Genomic DNA, 19,439 nt, shown 5'->3' on the forward strand with positions numbered 1-19,439 from the left:
CTTTGATACAAATAACACTTGGAAGGCAGAGGCAGGAGGAGCTTTGTGAGTTCAAGGCTAACCTGGACATAGCAAATTCCAGGATTCTGTCTCAAAAATAAAACCAAAAAAAAAAAAAAACACCCAAAACCCTACACCAACTGAGTCCTGTTGCTCAGTATGCCGTAATGTATTTAAGAAACATGAGGAGTGAAGAAGGCTCCCGTGGCCAACACCTTCATGGATTCCCATCCTATGAAGAACAAAGGCTTAGACAAAGATGCCTGCTAGCTCCACCACTGTGAGACATTGCCCTGGACCAGCGGACAGCAGACTTTACTGTCTTCAAGTTCTCATGGACAGGGCTGTTCCCTTATATGCCACCAGATTTTTTTTCTTAAAAGGATTTATTGTTTTATGTATACAGTCTCTTTGTCTGCATGTATGCCTGCAGACCAGAAGAGGGCATCCGAGTGTGAGCTGCTATGTGGATGCTGGGAATTGAACTCAAGCTCTGGAAGAGTAGTCAGTGCTCTTAACTGCTGAGTTCTCTATCTCTTACTCCACCAGATCTACTTTAAAAAACTCAAAAAAACCTTTTAAGTGACTCAGGCGATCTAGCTCAGTTGGTACAGAGCTTAGCTAGCATGTGGGAAGCACTGGGTTTCATCACTAGGACCTCATAAAGCTGAGGTTGGGCTAATGAGGTCAACCTCATTATATAATGACCACCACACAGTATACATACGAAAAACAGAATCTATCAATATATATATAAGTCACTGAATTTTCTCAAAGTGAAACCATGTATCTAGTACTTCATCAAGAAACAGTTTACTGCTATAAACATTTTTACTATTATTATTTTGAGCAGAGCAAATGTAATTATTTAAAAAAATATTTTTAATTTATGCATATGCGCTTGTATGAGTTTATGTGTTCCACGTGTGTACAGATGTCTAATGTGGGACAGAGTGTCTTGACTCCCCTGGAACTAGTCCCAGCTGGTTGTGAGCCTTCTGATGTGGGTGATGGGAACTGAATCTGGGCCTGATGTAAGATGTGTGTCTACCACATGTCCTCGGAGGTCAGAGGTGGCAGTGAGGTCCCTGGAATATAGTTATAGACCGTTCTTTGAACTGAACCCAGGCCCTTTGCAGAACAAGCATTCTTTTTTTTAAAAGATAGATTTATTGGTTTTATGTATATGAGCACACTGTCACTGTCTTCAGACACACCAGGAAAGGGCATCGGATTCCATTACAGATAGCTGTGAGCCACCATGTGGTTGCTGGGAATTGAACTCAGGACCTCTGAAAGAACAGTCAGCGCTTTTAACCACTGAGCCATCTCTCCAGCCCCCAGAACAAGCATTCTTAACCCCTGAGCCAGGTCTCTCGCCCTCTCATTATTAAATTCTGAGGCAGATCAGGCTGGCCTGGAACTCTCCATTCCTGTTTCTGCCTCCTGAGTGATGGGATTACAGGTACATATCACCATACACCCAGCCATAAACTTCTCTTTGAGGCAAAGTTTTAATACAGATTTAAGCCCAAGCCATTAGAGAGGAGAAAGAGGCACTTAGAGAAAAGATAGTTCATACCCAAGAGTGGGCATAGACGTTGCAAGAGGGTTAGTTACAAACTTTTAGACACGGGGTTTCTTGAGCCACAGGCTGGCCTTGAACCTCACCAAGTAGCTAAAGATGACCTTAAACTCTTTATTTTTTTTTTATATTCTAAAATTATGTATATATGTGTGTGTGTGTGTGTGTGTGTGTGTGTGTGTGTGTGAGAGAGAGAGAGAGAGAGAGAGAGAGATTAGAAGAGGGTATCAGATCACCCTGTTCAAGGAATCACTGGCAATTGTGAGTCACCCGATGTGGGTATTAGGACTTCAACTTGGGTCACCTGTAAGAGCAGCACATGTTCTTAACTGCTGAGCCATTTCTTCAGTCTTCACCTTGAGCTCTCCTTTTAAAGATTTTTATTTGTGGTAAGTGTATGTGTTTGTGTGAGTGTGCGTGGGTGCAGAGGTTGCCAGACTCCCTGGTACTAGATTACAGGCGGTTGTGAGCTAGGCTATTCCTGTCCTAGTGAGAAGCATCCAGGGATAGTTTAACATTTATCTCAAGAAGGCTGTAATGGCTCAGTGTGGTGGTGCCCACCTGCAGCCCTAGCACTTGGGAGGTGGAGACAGGAGAGATCAGAAGTGTGGGCAACTGTTGGTTACATTTTGTGTTCAGGACCAGCCTAGGTTATAGATGCTAACTAACTAACTAACTAACTAACTAACTAACTAACTAACTAAGTAAAGAAGAGGAAGAGCAGCTGAGCTGCCTGTCTCGCTAGCCTTACTTCCAAGAATGGCACACCTACACCTTCAGACCTCCAGTGCACACACTCCACGTGCTTACATCTGCCACAGCATTACTGTTACCTCACTATTCATCCTGCCACCCGCGCTCCCTGCACCCTACCACTCATTCAGCCTCTCTTCCTTGAAGCCTTCTCGGTGCAGCTTGTACTCAGCAGTTGTCACAGACTCTTCACTGTCATCCCGGTTAGCAATACAGGTAACTGTCCTGGATTGCCAGCTTGCTGACTCTGAGCGCACGATCTCAATGCAAACTCAGGCGTCACTTTCCCCTCTTCTGTCCCCTGCCTTGGCATGGTGCCTTGCCTTAGTCAATGCTATCTCAGGCCAGCCACGCTTGGACCATTGGCTCATGCCCACCACAGGAGACTAGTTCCACGAAGGGTAGTGCCTCTCCTACACGTGGGACCCAAAGTTGCCAATTTCTGACCAGAAATTTTGTACAGGTGGAACCAAGTGTAACATTTTGGATTACATACCAGGGTTACTGACTTATTACAAACTGTTATATGAACCAGTTCATTCCATAAACTATTCTCTCTCTCTCTCTCTCTCTCTCTTTTAATTTAAAATTTTTATTAGATAGTTTCTTCATTTACATTTCAAATGCTATCCCGAAAGTCCCCTACACCCTCCCCCCCCTTCTCTCTCTTTACTGAGGTGGTACTATGTGTGTTTTTAAAAACTCTAGTTTTTACAGATTACCCTGATGATGTATCATTTAATATAATCCTACATCCCTCCCAAGCACACGGTAGGAGCTAGAGTCTGGATTGTAGAGCTCCTGAGTTAAGTTTGACGCCTTGTTAAAGAAATAAAGAGAGGTAGATGGTTTCAGCTAACTGCAGCTCCCCAATTGGCATATCTTCCTGATATTCACCCAGACACCTGCACAGTCCAGCTGGAGCCTTAGGTCTTACATAGGTGACCATTAGGACTGAAAAGCAAATTCCTGGCCAAAATGAAAGAAATGTTTCCGCAGTTCATGCAGTCCTACTGTGAGACGCTGCAACTTCTACCAGGACCCTTGACATTTGGCATCTAGGCTGTCAGCTACTGATCTGAAATTACTTTCTCATTTTAAATGTAAAGACCCATTAATAATAATAATAATAATAATAATAATAATAATAATAATAATAAGGGAGTATATAGGGGACTTTTAGGATAGCATTTGAAATGTAAATGAAGAAATTATCTAATAAAAAATTAAAAAAATAATTATTATTCTGCAGTGCCTGTTTCAGCTATCTACAAACATCCATATTTTTATACTTGAAGCCCGTACACAAACCATATAATAAGCAAGCCAAGATCTTTTTGGCTCGTTCCCCTCAGAGAGTACAGCTTAAATTAACCAAGGTTGGCAGGACCTCTCTCTCTCTTTTTAAACCATTAGCACCTTGGCAGGAGGAGGAACCAGCTGCAACGTTGCCAGGACTTTCTACCAACAGATCCTTAGTACAGACGGATGCTGTGAAATACTAAATGTCAGCACCAAGACGCCCATTCAAGTATTTATATTCCCCTTGGCCAGGAAGTGCCATTGAAGAAGGATGCCTACAGACGAGAAAACACGCTGCACAGATTCAGTCAGTATTTTCTGGTACTAGGGTGTGGGATGCCCGTGGATATATCAACTGAAATATCTATAGGTTCCGGCACCAAAACTAACCATAGGTAAACCGTGGCTTTACCCTCGATGGTGCATACCTGTAATCCCAGCAAGAGGATGTTGAGGTGGGGGATTGATACAAGTTTGAGGATAGTCTGTTTTAAAGTCAAACAAACAAAAATCTTAATTTCAATTTATGGAAGGGCTTGGAAAATACCACGCACATATTTCATGTTAATAGGAATACTGACTGTCCACTGGGAAAACTATAAGGGGCTTATAAATACTTTCCATATCTCATCTAATAGTACGATTAGTTCTGTGAAGGCTAAAGAGATGGCTCAGTGGGGAAGAGCTGGGCTGTTGTGAGGCTGAGAACTAGAATCTCAGAGCCCATGAGATAAGACACGCAAGGCATCCCTGAAATTGCCTATAACCCCAGCTTCACAGAAAATGGATCAAGCAAGATTGTTGGGTTTGCTGGCTCCAGCCTAGCCAAGACTTGAGCTCAAGGCTCCAAAGGCCCAGGAAGAGGACCAGTGCTCTGGCGCTCTCTCTGGCCTCTGGATACACATGGCCTCATTTATGAGCTGTGGCTCTGCTACAGGGATCCTGAGTATCCTTAGTACCTTTATAGAGGAGGAGTGCAGAAGAACTGGATATGATTATTTTCTTCTTCCTTCTTTCTTTTTTTTTTCGAGACAGGGTTTCTCTGTATAGCCCTGGCTGTCCTGGAACTCACTTTGTAGACCAGGTTGGCCTCGAACTCAGAAATCTTCCTGCCTCTGCCTCCCGAGTGCTGGGATTAAAGGCGTGTGCCACCACGCCCGGCTTCTTCTTCCTTCTCTTATGGCTAAGGGATAGTGTGTGTGTGTGTGTGTGTGTGTGTGTGTGTGTAAAATTGTAAAATTTCACTGGCTTTCTTTTGTGAACATATTAACATGCTTGGGTTAGGTTTCTTTTATCTTAAAACAAAACAAAACAAAAAGCCAAAAATCTTTTTCCACAATATGTGTCCCAGAACTAGATGGAATATGAAGTTGATTTGTTTAAACCTTTTTTGTTATGACATACCAAGACACCAATTTCTTTTTGCCTCTCCTACAAATTCCTCTGTCTAGACTTCTAGCCCTTTCCCCTGTTTTGTGGTGCTGGGAACCAACATCCCTAGGGCTCATTCATGGTGAGGAAAGTGTCCTACCACTTAACTATATTCTCAACTCCTAGACACACTCTTCTTTCTTTCCTCCCCTCTGTCTGTCCATCCCTTCCTCTCTCTTTCCCCTTTGAGACAGGGTTTCTCTGTGTACCTTTGGCTGTCCTGGAACTCACTCTGTAGACCAGGCTGACCTTGAACTCAAAGATCCCCCTGCCTCTGCCCCCTGAGTGCTGGGATTAAAGGTGTGTGCCACCAAACCCAGCTGATACACTCTTTCTTTGCTTGGCTAACTTCTTTGCACTGTTTCTTCAGACTTCGGCATTATTTAAATGTCTCAGCCATAGTTTTTTGTTTGTTTGTTTTTTTGCTTTTATGAAACAGGCTCACACCATGTAGGCCAGGCTGGCTTCAACCTGTCATCCTTTTGAATACCAGGACTATGGACATGTTCTACTAAGCCCGGAACAAAAACAGGTTGGTCGCTTTACTAGTATGGTTTTCTTGTCTCCCACCGTTGAGTAGGCTGCATCTGTTAGGGCTTGTACAAACGGATATTTAGTATTTATTGAAAAAAATTTATACTATACTACCACTGCTTAATTTTAAGTGGTTCATTCCTGTCTTTGGCTAATCTCGGAAGCAGGCACCGAATCTTTTCTTAGAGTCCTGTGGGGTTCTAAGTGCCAAGTATGTAAACTTCACAATTGTCTGCTGAGGACGTGGGAAGACAGACTTGAGTGCCTCAGACTTGAATGTGTGCAAGACTCACCCAGGGATCTCACAGTGGAGACTCTTGGTAGTATGTCTGTGGTGTGGCCCAAGACCTCACATTTCTCATCAGCTCTCAGCTGACGCCCCCGGTGTGTACAGCATACTGAAAGGGGTTATGCAAAACCCTTCCAACTTCTCACTCTAGGGTCCTGCAAGTTACATAATTGAAAACATGTTTCATCTGCCATGTTTTCTAGATTCTTTTTCTTTTGGTTTAAGGGGCAGCATTAATCATTGTGTTTCACTTCTTTATGACTGCAGTGCTAGAGGCTACCCCCCCCCNCCCCCCCCACACACGGCAGTGTTACACATATTCAGTAAGTTCTCTATCACTGAGCCATGGCCCCAGACCCTCATATTTAAAATAACTGTTTATCTCCTTGAATCTGTTTAGGTAATCAGGCTTGGTTACGACTCCATAAATGTTAACATTTCCTCCACCTTGAAACTGGTCAAGAACACCTAACTACCTCATTAGACTGTTTTCAGGACAAACAAATGTTTGTACAAGTGACTACTGAGCTATTAAGTACTAGACAATGGCATTTATACATAAGTAGCACAATAATTGACAACTGGAAAAATCAATAGCTCTACTCTTTGTCACTTTGTCATTTGAGACGGGGTTTCTCTCATTGCCTAGGCAATTGTCAACTCACTAGGTCTGTAGCCAGGGATGCCCCAGTTACCATGAAGCTCTTTGTTAATAAAATAGGCATCTCTAGGTTCCTTTTCCAAGGGAGCAGCTTCTAGTGCCTTGACTCTTTCAGCTTTGAAGTGTTTCCCCTGACCCCCTCTTTTCCCCACTCCCCCGAGACATGATTTCTCTGTGTAGTCCTTGGTGTCCTGGAACTTACTCTGGAGACCAGGCAGGCCTCAAACTCAGAGGTCCACCTGCCTCTGCCTCCCAGCACTGAGATTAAAGGTGTGCGCCATCACTGTCTGGCAGTGTTTATTATTACAGTTATATTTATATCTTTCAAATCATCGCTAAATTCAACCAAATTTCCTTGCAATTAACTTTCACTATTAAGCTCCTTTAGTTCATACCTTATCGATATGTATATTCAACACAGCTCCTAGTTTGTAAAGTTCAATGAACTCTTCCTTTATATTTACAGCTATTTTAAGGTTGCTGGTATATAGTAAATCCTCCCAACATTATATATATATACTTTTGTGACTAAAACCAACAGGCAGGTGTTGGAATTAGAGATGTGATGTCCCACTCTCAGTTGGTGTTCTGTGATCTGTTTCTGCTGGGAATGGTCCTATGTGGAGTTCTAAGTTGGAAGGTGCTTAGCTCCTTATTAAGAAGATTAAATTCTTCTCCTCGTCAGTGGTGGGGTTTGATCTCAGGACTTCATATGCACAGGGGACTGACTGCTCTACCAGCTGAGCTCCAGGATGAAACCTCAATCTTGTTTCATAGTCTTGTATTTTATTTTTTATATGAGCGGATTATTTTCAAAGGTTCGTTCAGGTTCTTTCTTTACAAATTTGAAACAGTCTCAATATGTAGCCTAGGCTGGCTTTGAACTTTCTGTGATCCTCCTGCCTCAGCCTCAACCTCCATGATGTTAGGATTATAGAAGTGTGCCACCAGACCTAGTAAGGCCTGCTTAGGATCTCTTTGAGAGGTGTGGACAAGGGCTTGTCTTGGTGTGTTCATAGGAGTCAGAGAGCTCTGACATCTGGCTAGGTACAGTCTGGGGTATTTCAAAGGTTAAAAACAAACAAAAAAACAAACTACTTCACAATCCCTCCAAAATTAAATAGATATCCATTACTTATAAATTAATTCCCCAAATCTTCCGAGAAAAGGCACTCAGTCCAGTCCCTCTCTCTATCTTAGCTGGAAAACCAGAGTTATGTGGCCCAGAGAATACTTCCAGAGAGGGAGATATAAAAACCTGTCTGGGCTTAAAGTAAGAATTTTAGGTTCAGATTATGGATCTAGCATTTGTTAGCTGTGTGATGTAAGATAAGCCACTTAATTCCCCTGAACTTGAGTTTCTATACAGTAAGTCAAGAGCACCCGCCTACCTCACTGGACCTCTGAGGACAAACAAGAGAATGTTTATGTAAGAGATTGGAAGCAACCACATACTGGACACCTGTGTTTAACGTGCTGAATGTCAACTGGGCAAGTCAGTGGCTCCACTCTTTCATAATTTTTTGTTTTGTTTGTTTTTTGAGACAGGGTATGGATGTGGCTGGCCTTGAGCTGCAGCCGAGGCTGAGCCTGACATTTTGTTCCTCTTGCCTCCACTTCCTTGATTCATAAAGGGAATATAGACACACCAGAAGAGGGCATCAGATCTCATTACAGGTGGTTGTGAGCCACCATGTGGTTGCTGGGATTTGAACTCAGGACCTTCGGAAGAGCAGTCAGTGCTCTTACCCGCTGAGCTATCTTGCCAGCCCTTATTTGCTTATTTGATACATGGTCTCTTCTGTCCTAGACTGGCCCTGAACTTCTGATTCTCCTGTTTTCATTTTCCAAATTCTGGGGCTACAGGCTCAGCTTATGTGGTGCTGATGACTGAATCCATAGCTTCCTGAATGCTAGGCAAACATCCGACCAGCTGAGCTGAGGTCTTAGCTCCATCCCTGACAAAGAGGGCTCTGCTACTCATCTGTGCAATAATGCCACCTAGGTGTCAGGCTTGGTGGCTGTTCCTGAGGATGGGCTACCACAGCACCTATTCTAGCTGGGACAGACGCAAGTCACACTTTTGTGTGCAGGAGGACCCTATGGTGCAGTTCAGGGTTTGAAAATTTACTGGATGTGTAAACTGAAAATCCAGCAAAAAACTTAAAGTGATTCCTCCAGTAGTCAAATTCACGGAAAGCAGAACTAAGAGTGGTGGCTGCCAGGATGTGGGAACAGAAAAATGTGGCCTCGGCGCCGGTTTAAGAACTGCAGAGATGTAAAAGCTGACAGGTTGCAGGTGGCAATGGCTGCAAACAGTAGCGTGTTTTACGTTATCTATGTTTTACTATGACTGTAAGCAAAGAAAATCACAGAAACCACAGCCATTCCCAGCAAACCTCCGTATCTGTACTCACGAAGGAGCGATATCCAGATGGTTGATGCTAAATCCAGAAGAGGCGAAGCCTCCCAGCGTCGTGGATATGGTTAGGAATGCAACGGCCAAGGAATAGTCACAGCCTATAAATCCAGCCGCGACTAGGAAAACAGCAGGGCCAACCATTCCTGGAGTTACAAAGTCGTAAGAGAAAAAGAAGCGCCATTACGGTAGTTGCTCAATTTAAAACTATATAACCCTGAATTGGACAGTGCTGCCATCTACTGTAGAAACACGGAACTGCCTGGAAGACCGAAGCGTCTTCCTTGCTTTCATCACTAGAAAGCCTGGCAGGAAATACAGAATACAACTACTGGAATAAGAAAAGGAAACCCTTCCCTGTCGTGCTATTCGATCTGCATGTGATGAGAACTCAGTCTACATATAAAGAGCTGACCGCCAAGGACAGAAAGACTGGAAAACAGGGTGGAAGGGAGAAGCAACAGTTGACGCAGGCTGCGACTAAAATTCATATCATCAAAGTGAACAAGTTATACAATAAACTCCACTGGAGGCTGGAGAGAGGGCTCAGTGGCTAAGAGTGCTTCCTGCTCTCCCAGAGGACCTAAGTTTGGTTCCTAGCACTCATGTTGGGTGGCTCACAGCCATCTGTAACTCCCAGCTCCAGGGTGACCCAGTGGCTTCTGCAATGGCATGCACGTACACATGCACACACGCGTGTGCACGCACACACACACACAGACACACAAATCTCACACAAATAATAAACTTTGTTGGACGTAGTTAGAAATCAGATCTATCTTGGTTCTAGGAGTTGATAACAAAATGCATATTATTATACACAGCAGGTCCATGGAAGAAAACATATCAGATTGAACCCAAAGGGAAATACTTTTCTTTATAGTTGATCAAAGTCAGAGCAGTATCCGGGCAGGACGGGATAGGAACTCCTGTAGTGGGTGCTCTGCAGGTGTTTGAAGACTTTACCTGGAATGGGTCTTTTCACCATATAATGAAAAAAAAAAGGTTTATTTTATGTGTATGGGTGTTTTACTTGCATGTATGCCTGTGCACACACGTATGTCTTGTGTCTGTGCAGCTAGAAGAGGGCATCAGATCCCAAGCAATTGTAGTTACAGACAGCTGTAAGCTGCCGTGTGGGTACTGGGAACTGAACCTGTGTTCTCTGTAAGAGCAGCCAGTTCTCTGGGCCCCACATCTACATTTATCTGAATCCCTGATGCTCCTGGCTCTACTTCTCAAGGGCTGGGATCTTAGAGATGTGTCACCAGGCCTGACTCTTGATTTATTTTTCTTTTTTGAGATGGAGTCTCATTATGTTACCCAGTCTGGCTTCAAACTCCAGGCCTCAAATGATTCTCTGGCCTCAGCTTCCCCAGCATCGGGACTACAGTACGTACGTCGTTGACTGGCTATCAAAAAGGCAAAGGTACCAGTCGCTGAGGAGGAGATAAAGGTGGGCCTGAAGGCTGGGTGGACATAATGACCAATGATTTACTCAGTCCTGCTGACATAGTGAAGCCTCCTCAGCATCTCAAAAGGACAAGGTTTGGCTTGGGTGTAGTGGTCCAGGTCTGTAATCCCAGCTCTCGACAGTTGGAGCAGGAAAGGGGTGATCTTTGAGGTCAAACCCAGGTAGCATAGCATGGAGAATCTGTCTTGGAGACAAGCAACTGAGCTACCAACTAACCTAATAGTCATGCTTGTAACTCAGTCACTCAGCACAGTGAGGCAGGAGGATGACTTTTGGGTTCCAGGCTGCCTGAGTCATACAGCAACTTCCACAGCGGCCTGGCCACATGGTCAGATTTTGTGACAACAAACCAACCAACCAATAACCAACTAACAACACAAGCAGAGGATGTGGATGAGGTCTCGGTGAGCTTCCGAGCAGCAGACCTCCTCATGGTGTCCCTGGAAGATGGGGAACCTCTGAAGGGAGACAACTCCATTGCTCTTCCTATAGACCTTGCCCTAAGGATTTTTCAATCTGGCTATTTATCTGTTCCCCCTGTAACATCCTCTATAATAAATGAACAGTCAGAAATCAAGTCTGTGCCCTGAGTTCTATGAGTCAGTCTAGCAAATTAGCTGAGCCCACGGGCAGGCCATGGGAACCCTAATTAAAATTAACTAGTTACAAGTGTAGGTCACAGATCTTGTGCCTAGCCTCTAAGGTGGAAGAGGGCAGTCCTGTGAGACTTAGCTGTTTCACACAGCTTGTGTGCTGCAAAGCTGGTTGTGTGTGGGGACATCTCCCATTTTCATGATCAGAGACAAAGTGGTTTAGAGTGTTATGTGTACGACTGGGAAACAAAAGAAAACTTGGTTCACCTCACTTACCTACGAGGCTAAAAATTCTCCGAACGCTTATAGTTGAAAAGTTCCACTTGACCCTTAAATAATCAGCGGCTTGGCCACAGAGGATCATGCATAACCAACAGCCAAAATAAGGCAATGCAGATAAAAACCCATTCTGGAAGAGGAAAGGGGACCCAGGATTAATTATGGTAGAACATACTAGTCTTAGTCAACCCTGACTACTTAAAAAGAGCAGACCTAGTGGAGCAATGTGGCAATGTCCACATATATGAACAGCATCGGCTGCAATCATGGCACTCGGTCTGACTCATCCCTGTGACAGCCAGCTTCCCAGGGAAACAATTCTGCCTGTTCCAGGTCTTCGAGGGTGCTACCTTTGTTTGTTTGCTTGTTTTTTGAGACAAGGTTTCTCTGTGTAGCTCTGACTGTCCTGGACCTCATTCTGTAGACCAGGCTGGCCTCAAACTCACAGAGATCCACTTGCCTCCTGAGTGCTGGGATTAAAGGAATGTGCCACCATATCTAGCTACTTAAAAGTTTTTTTTTTTTTTAAAGATTTATTTATTTATTATATGTAAGTACACTGTAGCTGTCTTCAGACACACCAAAGGAGGGCCCATCAGATCTCACTACAAATGGTTGTGAGCCACCATGTGGTTGCTGGGATTTGAACTCAGAACCTTTGGAAGAGCAGTCAGTGCTCGTACTTGCAGAGCCATCTCACCAGCCCTACTTTAAAGTTTTAAAATACAATTTTACACATGAGCTCCTCAGAATCAGCCCTGCTGTGAGCAAAGGATATCTCATGAGTTTCATGAGTACACTGACTTTTAAGGAAAAAAGAGCCAGTTTGAATTGCATTTCTCTTCAGCTACAGATTGATTTTCAAATCCTATCCTCATTCAGTGAGATAGGGTCTTAGAGCCTCACACACACGACACACGGGTGTGGGATGGGGTGGGAGTAGTTCAAGGCCAGCCTGGTCTACCGAGGGAGTTCCTGGAGAGCCAGAGCTACAAAGAGAAACCCTGTCTCAAAAAACAAACAAACAAACCCCCCAACAAAACAAAGAGAAAAAAAAACAAACAACAGAAAATCCAAAAAAAAAAAAAAAAAAAAATGAGCTCAGCAGAACACAGAAGACACAAAAGTCTTAGTTAGGCTCACTACTCAGGCAGGAACTCAAACCAGGCGGGACCCTGCAAGCAGGAGCTGATGCAGAGGCCATGGAGGGGTGCTGCTTACTGGCTTGCTCCATGGTGTGTGTGTGTGTGTGTGTGTGTGTGTGTATGTGTGTGTGGGGGGGGGATGTTGCTCTTAATGGAGGTTCTCACCTCTCAAATGACTTAGTTTGTGACAAGCAGACATAAAAACTAGCCAGCACATAAGAAAATGACTGAATTTGATAAAGGTAAAAAAGGAATTGTGGGTGTGGCTCTGAAAATACATTCCAGAGCAGATAGTTATTTCCTCTTACCTCTTGAACATTGAACCTTAGGATTTCCTTCATATAAGTCGGCAATAACGTCAATAAGGTATAAAAAGTCCAGTTGTAGGAGAAATGTGCTACTACAATTGCCCAAAGTGGTAGTGACTTCAAGATGGACCCCCACGGCACCACCTTCTGCGAAGAAAGCTGAAGGAAAGGTCAAATTAGGAGATGCTACAGCTCTGTTAACACTTAACCACACACACCATTGGCTAAAACTCAGACTAGAGCACACAGCACCAAATCCAGTTGTGCACTCTAGATCAACTCTGTGAAATGCTAAGTAGCAAAATAATTAACCAGTTTTCTTTTTTCTTTTTGGTTTTTCGAGACAGGGTTTCTCTGTATAGCCCTGGCTGTCCTGTAACTCACTTTGTAGACCAGGCTGGCCTTGAACTCAGAAATCCACCTGCCTCTGCCTCCCGAGTGCTGGGATTAAAGGTGTGCACCACCACGCCCGGCTAATTAACCAGTTTTAGTTGTTTCATTAAACATATTAACTAGAGAATCTATGACTGATCAGAGGAGAACATAGGTACAGTAGAGTTATCAATGTCACCAGAACTACACCCGTCTGAGCCACCTTAAACACCAGTGCTTCGGTAAAATGGAGAACGGTGTCATTATCACAGCTGGAGGCTGACATGAAGGAAAAGTGAAGAGACTGGGAGGACTTATCAGGATCTGTTTTTCATTATCCAGTCTTCCTTACATATAATGGTTTATAGGAACTGTGCATGCTGGGTGTGGTGCCCCACACCTGTAGCCTCAGATAACCACGGGGTTTCAGCTGGAGGGTGACGTGAGCTCAGAGTTTGAGGCTAGCCTGGGCAGTGTCACCATCTCAGGGAAAGAAGCAGGAGCAAAGAGTGAAACCAGCTGAGGGCCTTACATGCAGCCACGTGACGGTGACGTGGCCTTTCATGTGACCTGGCCTTCAGAGCAGGGTTATTCGAGATAATGCGCTGGGTCAAAGAAAGCCATATGGCAAAGTAGGAGAAAAGGCTTAGCCGTTGACAGTGCACACTTCTCTTACAGAGGACCTGAGCTTGGCCCCCAGAATCCACAATGCGTGGCTTATATCCTTCTGTGACTCCTGGGGACCTAACACCTCTGGCCTTGGAGGGCAACTCCATTCTCATGCACATAGTGACACACAGACAAATATACATAATTTAGAAATAGAAAAACAATTCTTAATTTAAAAAGATATGAGGATTTCTATTTATACTCATTTTAATTCTAAAACAGATGTTAAACTACTATTACTTAGTAAATGGGTTGGCCATGGAGTACGGGTTTGTCACATGTGGTAGAATTCCCCAATTCAAGGGGGTTAATAATGGCACTTTGTCTGTCTGTCTCAGTTTGTGCCTGACTACTCACAAGGACTCCTGGGTTTATGCTCATTCACTGAGCCACACCCTTAGTTCCCAGAATGACCTTGAGAAGAAATGAGTTTAGCTCAGAAAACTGCACTTCCTAAGCCAGTATTGTAGATGCTTATTTCATTTGCTCATCCTAATTGCCTAAGACATGAACAACAGAAAGATCTATTTCAAAAACTGTTATGTCATTTTTTTTAAAAAAAGACTTATTTTATTTATATGAGTACACTGTTACTCTCTTCAGACACACCAGAAGAGGGCATTGGATCCCATTACAGATGGTTGTGAGCCATCATGTGGTTGCTGGGAATTGAACTCAGAACCTTTGGAAGAGCAGTTAGTGTTCTTAACTGCTGAGCCATCTCTCCAGCCCTGTTATATCAATTTTTAAAATGTGCCAGAGCCCTTACCTGATTTTTTAGTGATGAAACAATGTATTCTTTTTCATAATGGGAGATTGTCTTGTGAGTTTCTGGTGTATCACTGACTATCCACATCCACAAAATAAACCAGACAATTCCAACTATACCTTAAAACAGAAAGATAACAGTGAAATACAATTTGAATGTATCAACAGCATTTTGTACACATCTTGAAAAGATTACAGATCTATAAATGTAATGTAAAATCAGATTGAATTTCCAGCTTCAGCTCTTCAGTGGAACAGTAACTGTTACTCTCTATGCACATCAGGGAATGGTTCGAGACAGTGGAACAGTAACTGTTACTCTCTATGTGGGGGAATGATTCGAGACAGAGTTTTGCTAGGTAGCTCTGGCTGGCTAGGTACCCAACATGAAGCTCAGGCTAAACTTGAGGTAATTCTCCTGCTTCAACTGGTGGGATCACAGGTATGTGTGACCATGCACAGCCTCAAATACCCTCTAATGAAAGGAATCCAAGACTCAGCTGATCAGGGTCTGCAGACAGACAGACGGAATTATAAGGGTCTACAGATTTTTGTTTGGTTTTAATCTTCCTGCCTTAGTTTCCCAGTCTCCCAAGCGCCACCATGGCCATCTTGGCTCAGCACAAATTTTTAATACTTATTTCACTGTGCTAATATAATTAATTCCAGAACATATTCATAACCAGAAAAGGAAACCAGTGACAATTACTAGTTAGTCCTAATTTCCATCTCTTCCCATGCTGTGATATCCAAATACTAAACTTACATTTTGTCTCTAATGGATTGTCTATTATGGACAAGAAAAATCTCTTAAGAATGAATTTCTAGCTGGGAGGTGGTGGCACACTCGTCTAATCCCAGTACTCGGGAGACAGAGGTGGATCTTTGTGAGTCTGAGGCCAGCCTGGTCTACAGAGCAAGTTCCAGGACAGTCAGGGCCAAAGAGAGAAACCCTGTCTCAAAACAAAACAAACAAAAACAGCAAAACAAAGGACCCATTTCTATAAAACACACACACACACACACACACACACACACACACACACACACACACACATCTCTCTCTCTCTCTCCATCCATATGTCTGTTTCATTCATTTTGAAGGTCCATTTTCTGTAGAAAATACCTGTGTAATAATGTAATTTATTAAGAATATGTATGATCCTGACAATCAATTTAAGGAATGAATGCCTTCACACTAAAGGAAATGAAGATTAATCTCCTCAGGGGAGAAAGAGCACCCTATTTTGCTTAAGAGAAAGTATTTTCAAAACACACATTTTCATAACTCCCAGAGAAGAACTTGCCACAATGTGACACTAACAGCCAGGACCCAACAGCAGTTTCTAGAGAAGCACATTCCAAAGCTAGCAGGTCAGACTGTGCTAGATCCCGCCAGCCACAACAACCTGGGAAGCAGGTTTTCTGTGTTAGAACACTGTGACTTGGCAGTGCCCCCTTCAGGGAGTTAGACTTGGTAGTGTCCCCTTCAGGGAGTTAGAATAGGGCTTAGGGTTTTTTCCCCCCCTGTTGTTTTTGCTTGTTTTGTTTTTTTCTTTTTTACCTTTGGTTGTCCTACAACTTGATCTGTAAACCAGGCTGGCCTCAAACTCAGAGATCCGTCTGCCTCTGCCTCCTAAGCAGTGAGATTAAAGGTGTGTGCTACCAAGCCGGGCGTGGTGGTGCATGCCTTTAATCCCAGCACTTGGGAGGCAGAGGCAGGCAGATTTCTGAGTTCGAGGCCAGCCTGGTCTACAGAGTGAGTTCCAGGACCACAGGGCTACACAGAGAAACCCTGTCTCAAAAAAAAAAAAAAAAAAAAAAAAAAAAAAAAAAAAAGGTGTGTGCTACCATTGCCTGGCCTAGAGTAGCAGCACTTCTTAAGCCTTTTCTACTGAGGAATTTTTACACAACTCCGTGTATATAGGTACATAAAATCATAATACAAATCAAATATTCACTAGCAACAAATAAAAGAAACTTACTTTAAGTTCTTTGTTACTCATTGCCTACTTATGAGCGACAGAGATGATTTGCACACTGAGACAGATGTTTGTTCTTACATAGAACTTTAAACACTGGATGGCTGTCTCACACTTGCAGTGCGCAGAGCCCCCTCAAGCCTTTTCAGGGTTGACTTCCGTCTTGTGATGGTTTGTTCTGAGAACAGCACTTTGTGTGCATGGGTGGTACAAAACGGCAGAATGTGTTTAGGGTCATTTTAATTCTCGGAAATTCTCTCAGCCTGAGCCAAAAACTCAGCGAAAGATTCTTTCTTATGAATCTCAACCCAGCAATTCAACCAGTAATTTTTGTTTTTTTCGAGATAGGGTTTCTCTGTGTAGTTGAGCTGTCCTGAAACTGTAGACCAGGCTGTCCTCAAACTTGGAGATCCATCTGTCTCTACCACCCCCGTGCTGGGATTAAAGGCATGCATCACCAGTACCCAGCTCAAACACTAATTTTTAAAATCACACACTCCGATCCAACCCAAAGACACACTAATTTGCTATTGACAAGCTGAAGATCCACAGCAGGGGATACTGTCTTTTGCTCTCTGGAGTAAAACAATTCCGTTTCTAGAACAGCAGAACACTCTGCACGTAGAGTGAACACATTTCAGTTTATAGCACACAATGCTCTGGACTCTGAGCTGTGTTTCAGGCCTCTGTGGCAGCATGTGAATCCAAAGTGCGTGCTCCGTCAGTTCTGAGTCTGCAGTGGAGTCCCATGTCACCACCGGGGCTAGCGCCGCCAGAAGGACCACACACTCCTTATGTGCTTGACTCTGAATTACTGCTTAGTCAGTGTGCGTCGTAAAAGAAACCTTTTACTACGTTTTTAGGAACCTCCATGTTCAGTTATGAAATTCTTTTAGTTAGGAAGCTGGGAGACGGAATCACATTTAAATGTAATCAACTACTGTTATATTTTTAATTTATGTTATAATTTAATTAAAGATTTATTTACTTACCAAAAAGATAGAAGACATAAGTCCAGTTCATATAGTAGCAAATTATTCCGGAAAGAGGAAGTGAGATTACTGTCCCAAGCTGTGCTCCTAGATTAACACAGAAGACTCTGTAAGCCTTGGGGAAAGGTGAACACAGGGAGGAGCTACCATTTAAGGAGAACAGAAACGGTGGAGACAGACCATAAGGAACTATGGAATCAGAAGCAGCTACATGTGAATAGACAGTCCAGCACACCCTATAGGATTGTGTTCTAGACAATGTAAAGCATATACATATACAGCTACAACTATGCAGATATTGAGGAATATAAGATGCCACTCGGTATGAGAGCCGAGCATGCGGTGCACGCTGTAATCCCAGCACTAGACAGGCTGATAAGAATGAGGCTTTTCATAATTTTATATATTATAAACAATTGTTTTATAAATAAAACAATACATTTTAACCATGCAAGACATTTTAGTTAAGTGAGTGAGAGCTAAATGATAGTCTGTAAGTGTATATATATATATATATATATATATATATATATATATATATATACATACTTTTTTTTTCCTCTCTCTTTTAGTTGGGACAGGATTATACCCTGTAGCCCTGGTGGTTCTGAACTCACTATGTAGCTCAGGCTTTCCTCAAATTTACAGAATCTGCTTTCCAGGTGCTGGGATTACAGGCTCGAACTACCCTGCTTGGCCAGATAATAGTTATTTACTTTTTTAAGACAGGGTCTCACGAAACCTAGGGTAGCCCTGATCTCCATATGTAGCTAAGGATGACCTTGAACTCCTAACCTTCCGGCCTCCAGTTCTGAAGTACTGGAATTACAGATTCACATCACCGTAACCTGGCTTAGACACTATTTCTGATCCCATGTTTTAGTCATAGGCAGGAGACAGATATAAACCAATGGCTATTCCAAATTATGAAGAACCACAGATCAATCCAGAGCTCAAATATGAGAGTTATTTCTGACCTCCCCAAGCAAAGGCAAGATGATGGATTTTGAAAAGATGGTCAAGATTCAGTCTCAGTGGCTAAGAAAGAAAGACAACGAGGAAGTAGGGTAGCTGGGTGAAGCGGTGGATATCATCCAAGCTCAGGAGGCAGGGGCAGGGATGGCTCAACAACAACAACAACAGACACCAACCAACCAACCAACCAACCAACCGAAAACCACATGCAAAAGCAAAGTCAAACAAAGCCAGAGCAGGAAGCAGTGAGAGGATGGACCAAGGGCTGAAAACAGGAAAGCGGACAATGGGTCTGGGAACTTCACTGGGGTAAAAGGAAGGACAGAGATAAAGCCTGAGAAGTCTGGAAGACGCTGTGTGCCGGGCCGAGATGGAGCAGGGCAGTCAAGAGCGCCAGCATCCCACCCTGGCGGAGAGGCAGCACAGTGAGCAGCACCTAGTCTTGAGTTTCCCATCAGACTTCTCGTGTCACCCTCATTACTGCCAGAAAAGAGCGGCCTTTAGATTATGAATGGAATGTCTCTCACTTGGTTAAGAACCTGTAACCTGGGCTGGAGAGATGGCTCAGGGATTCAGAGCACTGACTCTTGCAGAGGTTCTGAGTTCAATTCCCAGCAGCCACTAATGGGGACTGATGCCCTCTTCTGGTGTGTCTGAAGACAGCTACAGCGTACTCACATACATTAAAAAAAAAAACAAAAAAACCTGTAACCTTTGCCCTCAAACTCATTATGTAGCTGCTGCTAAGCCAACTACACATCCTCAAGCCTTGGCTGCTGCTGCTGCTGCTGCTGCTGCTTCTTCTTCTTCTCCTTCTCTTCTTCTTCTTCTTCTTCTTCTTCTTCTTCTTCTTCTTCTTCTTCTTCTTCTTCTTCTTCTTCTTCTTCTTCTTCTTCTTCTTCTTCTTC

At 43.4% G+C, this 19,439-nt stretch overlaps 1 protein-coding gene across 1 annotated transcript in view; it reads right to left on the minus strand.

Annotated features, from left to right (window-relative positions):
- The window catches only part of Slc17a5 (solute carrier family 17 member 5), a 41,946-nt gene that overhangs the window by 5,536 nt on the left and 16,971 nt on the right, over positions 1-19,439 (minus strand). Inside the window, exons 5-9 of the mRNA XM_021207519.2 lie at positions 17,557-17,643; positions 14,584-14,702; positions 12,774-12,932; positions 11,318-11,450; positions 8,973-9,120 (exon numbers count right to left, since the gene is read on the minus strand). Of these exons, the coding sequence (XP_021063178.1) occupies positions 8,973-9,120; positions 11,318-11,450; positions 12,774-12,932; positions 14,584-14,702; positions 17,557-17,643 (646 nt within the window). The remainder of the gene's footprint in view (positions 1-8,972; positions 9,121-11,317; positions 11,451-12,773; positions 12,933-14,583; positions 14,703-17,556; positions 17,644-19,439) is intronic.

This window comes from Mus pahari, chromosome 10 (assembly GCF_900095145.1).
Source record: "Mus pahari chromosome 10, PAHARI_EIJ_v1.1, whole genome shotgun sequence".
NCBI lineage: Eukaryota > Metazoa > Chordata > Mammalia > Rodentia > Muridae > Mus > Mus pahari.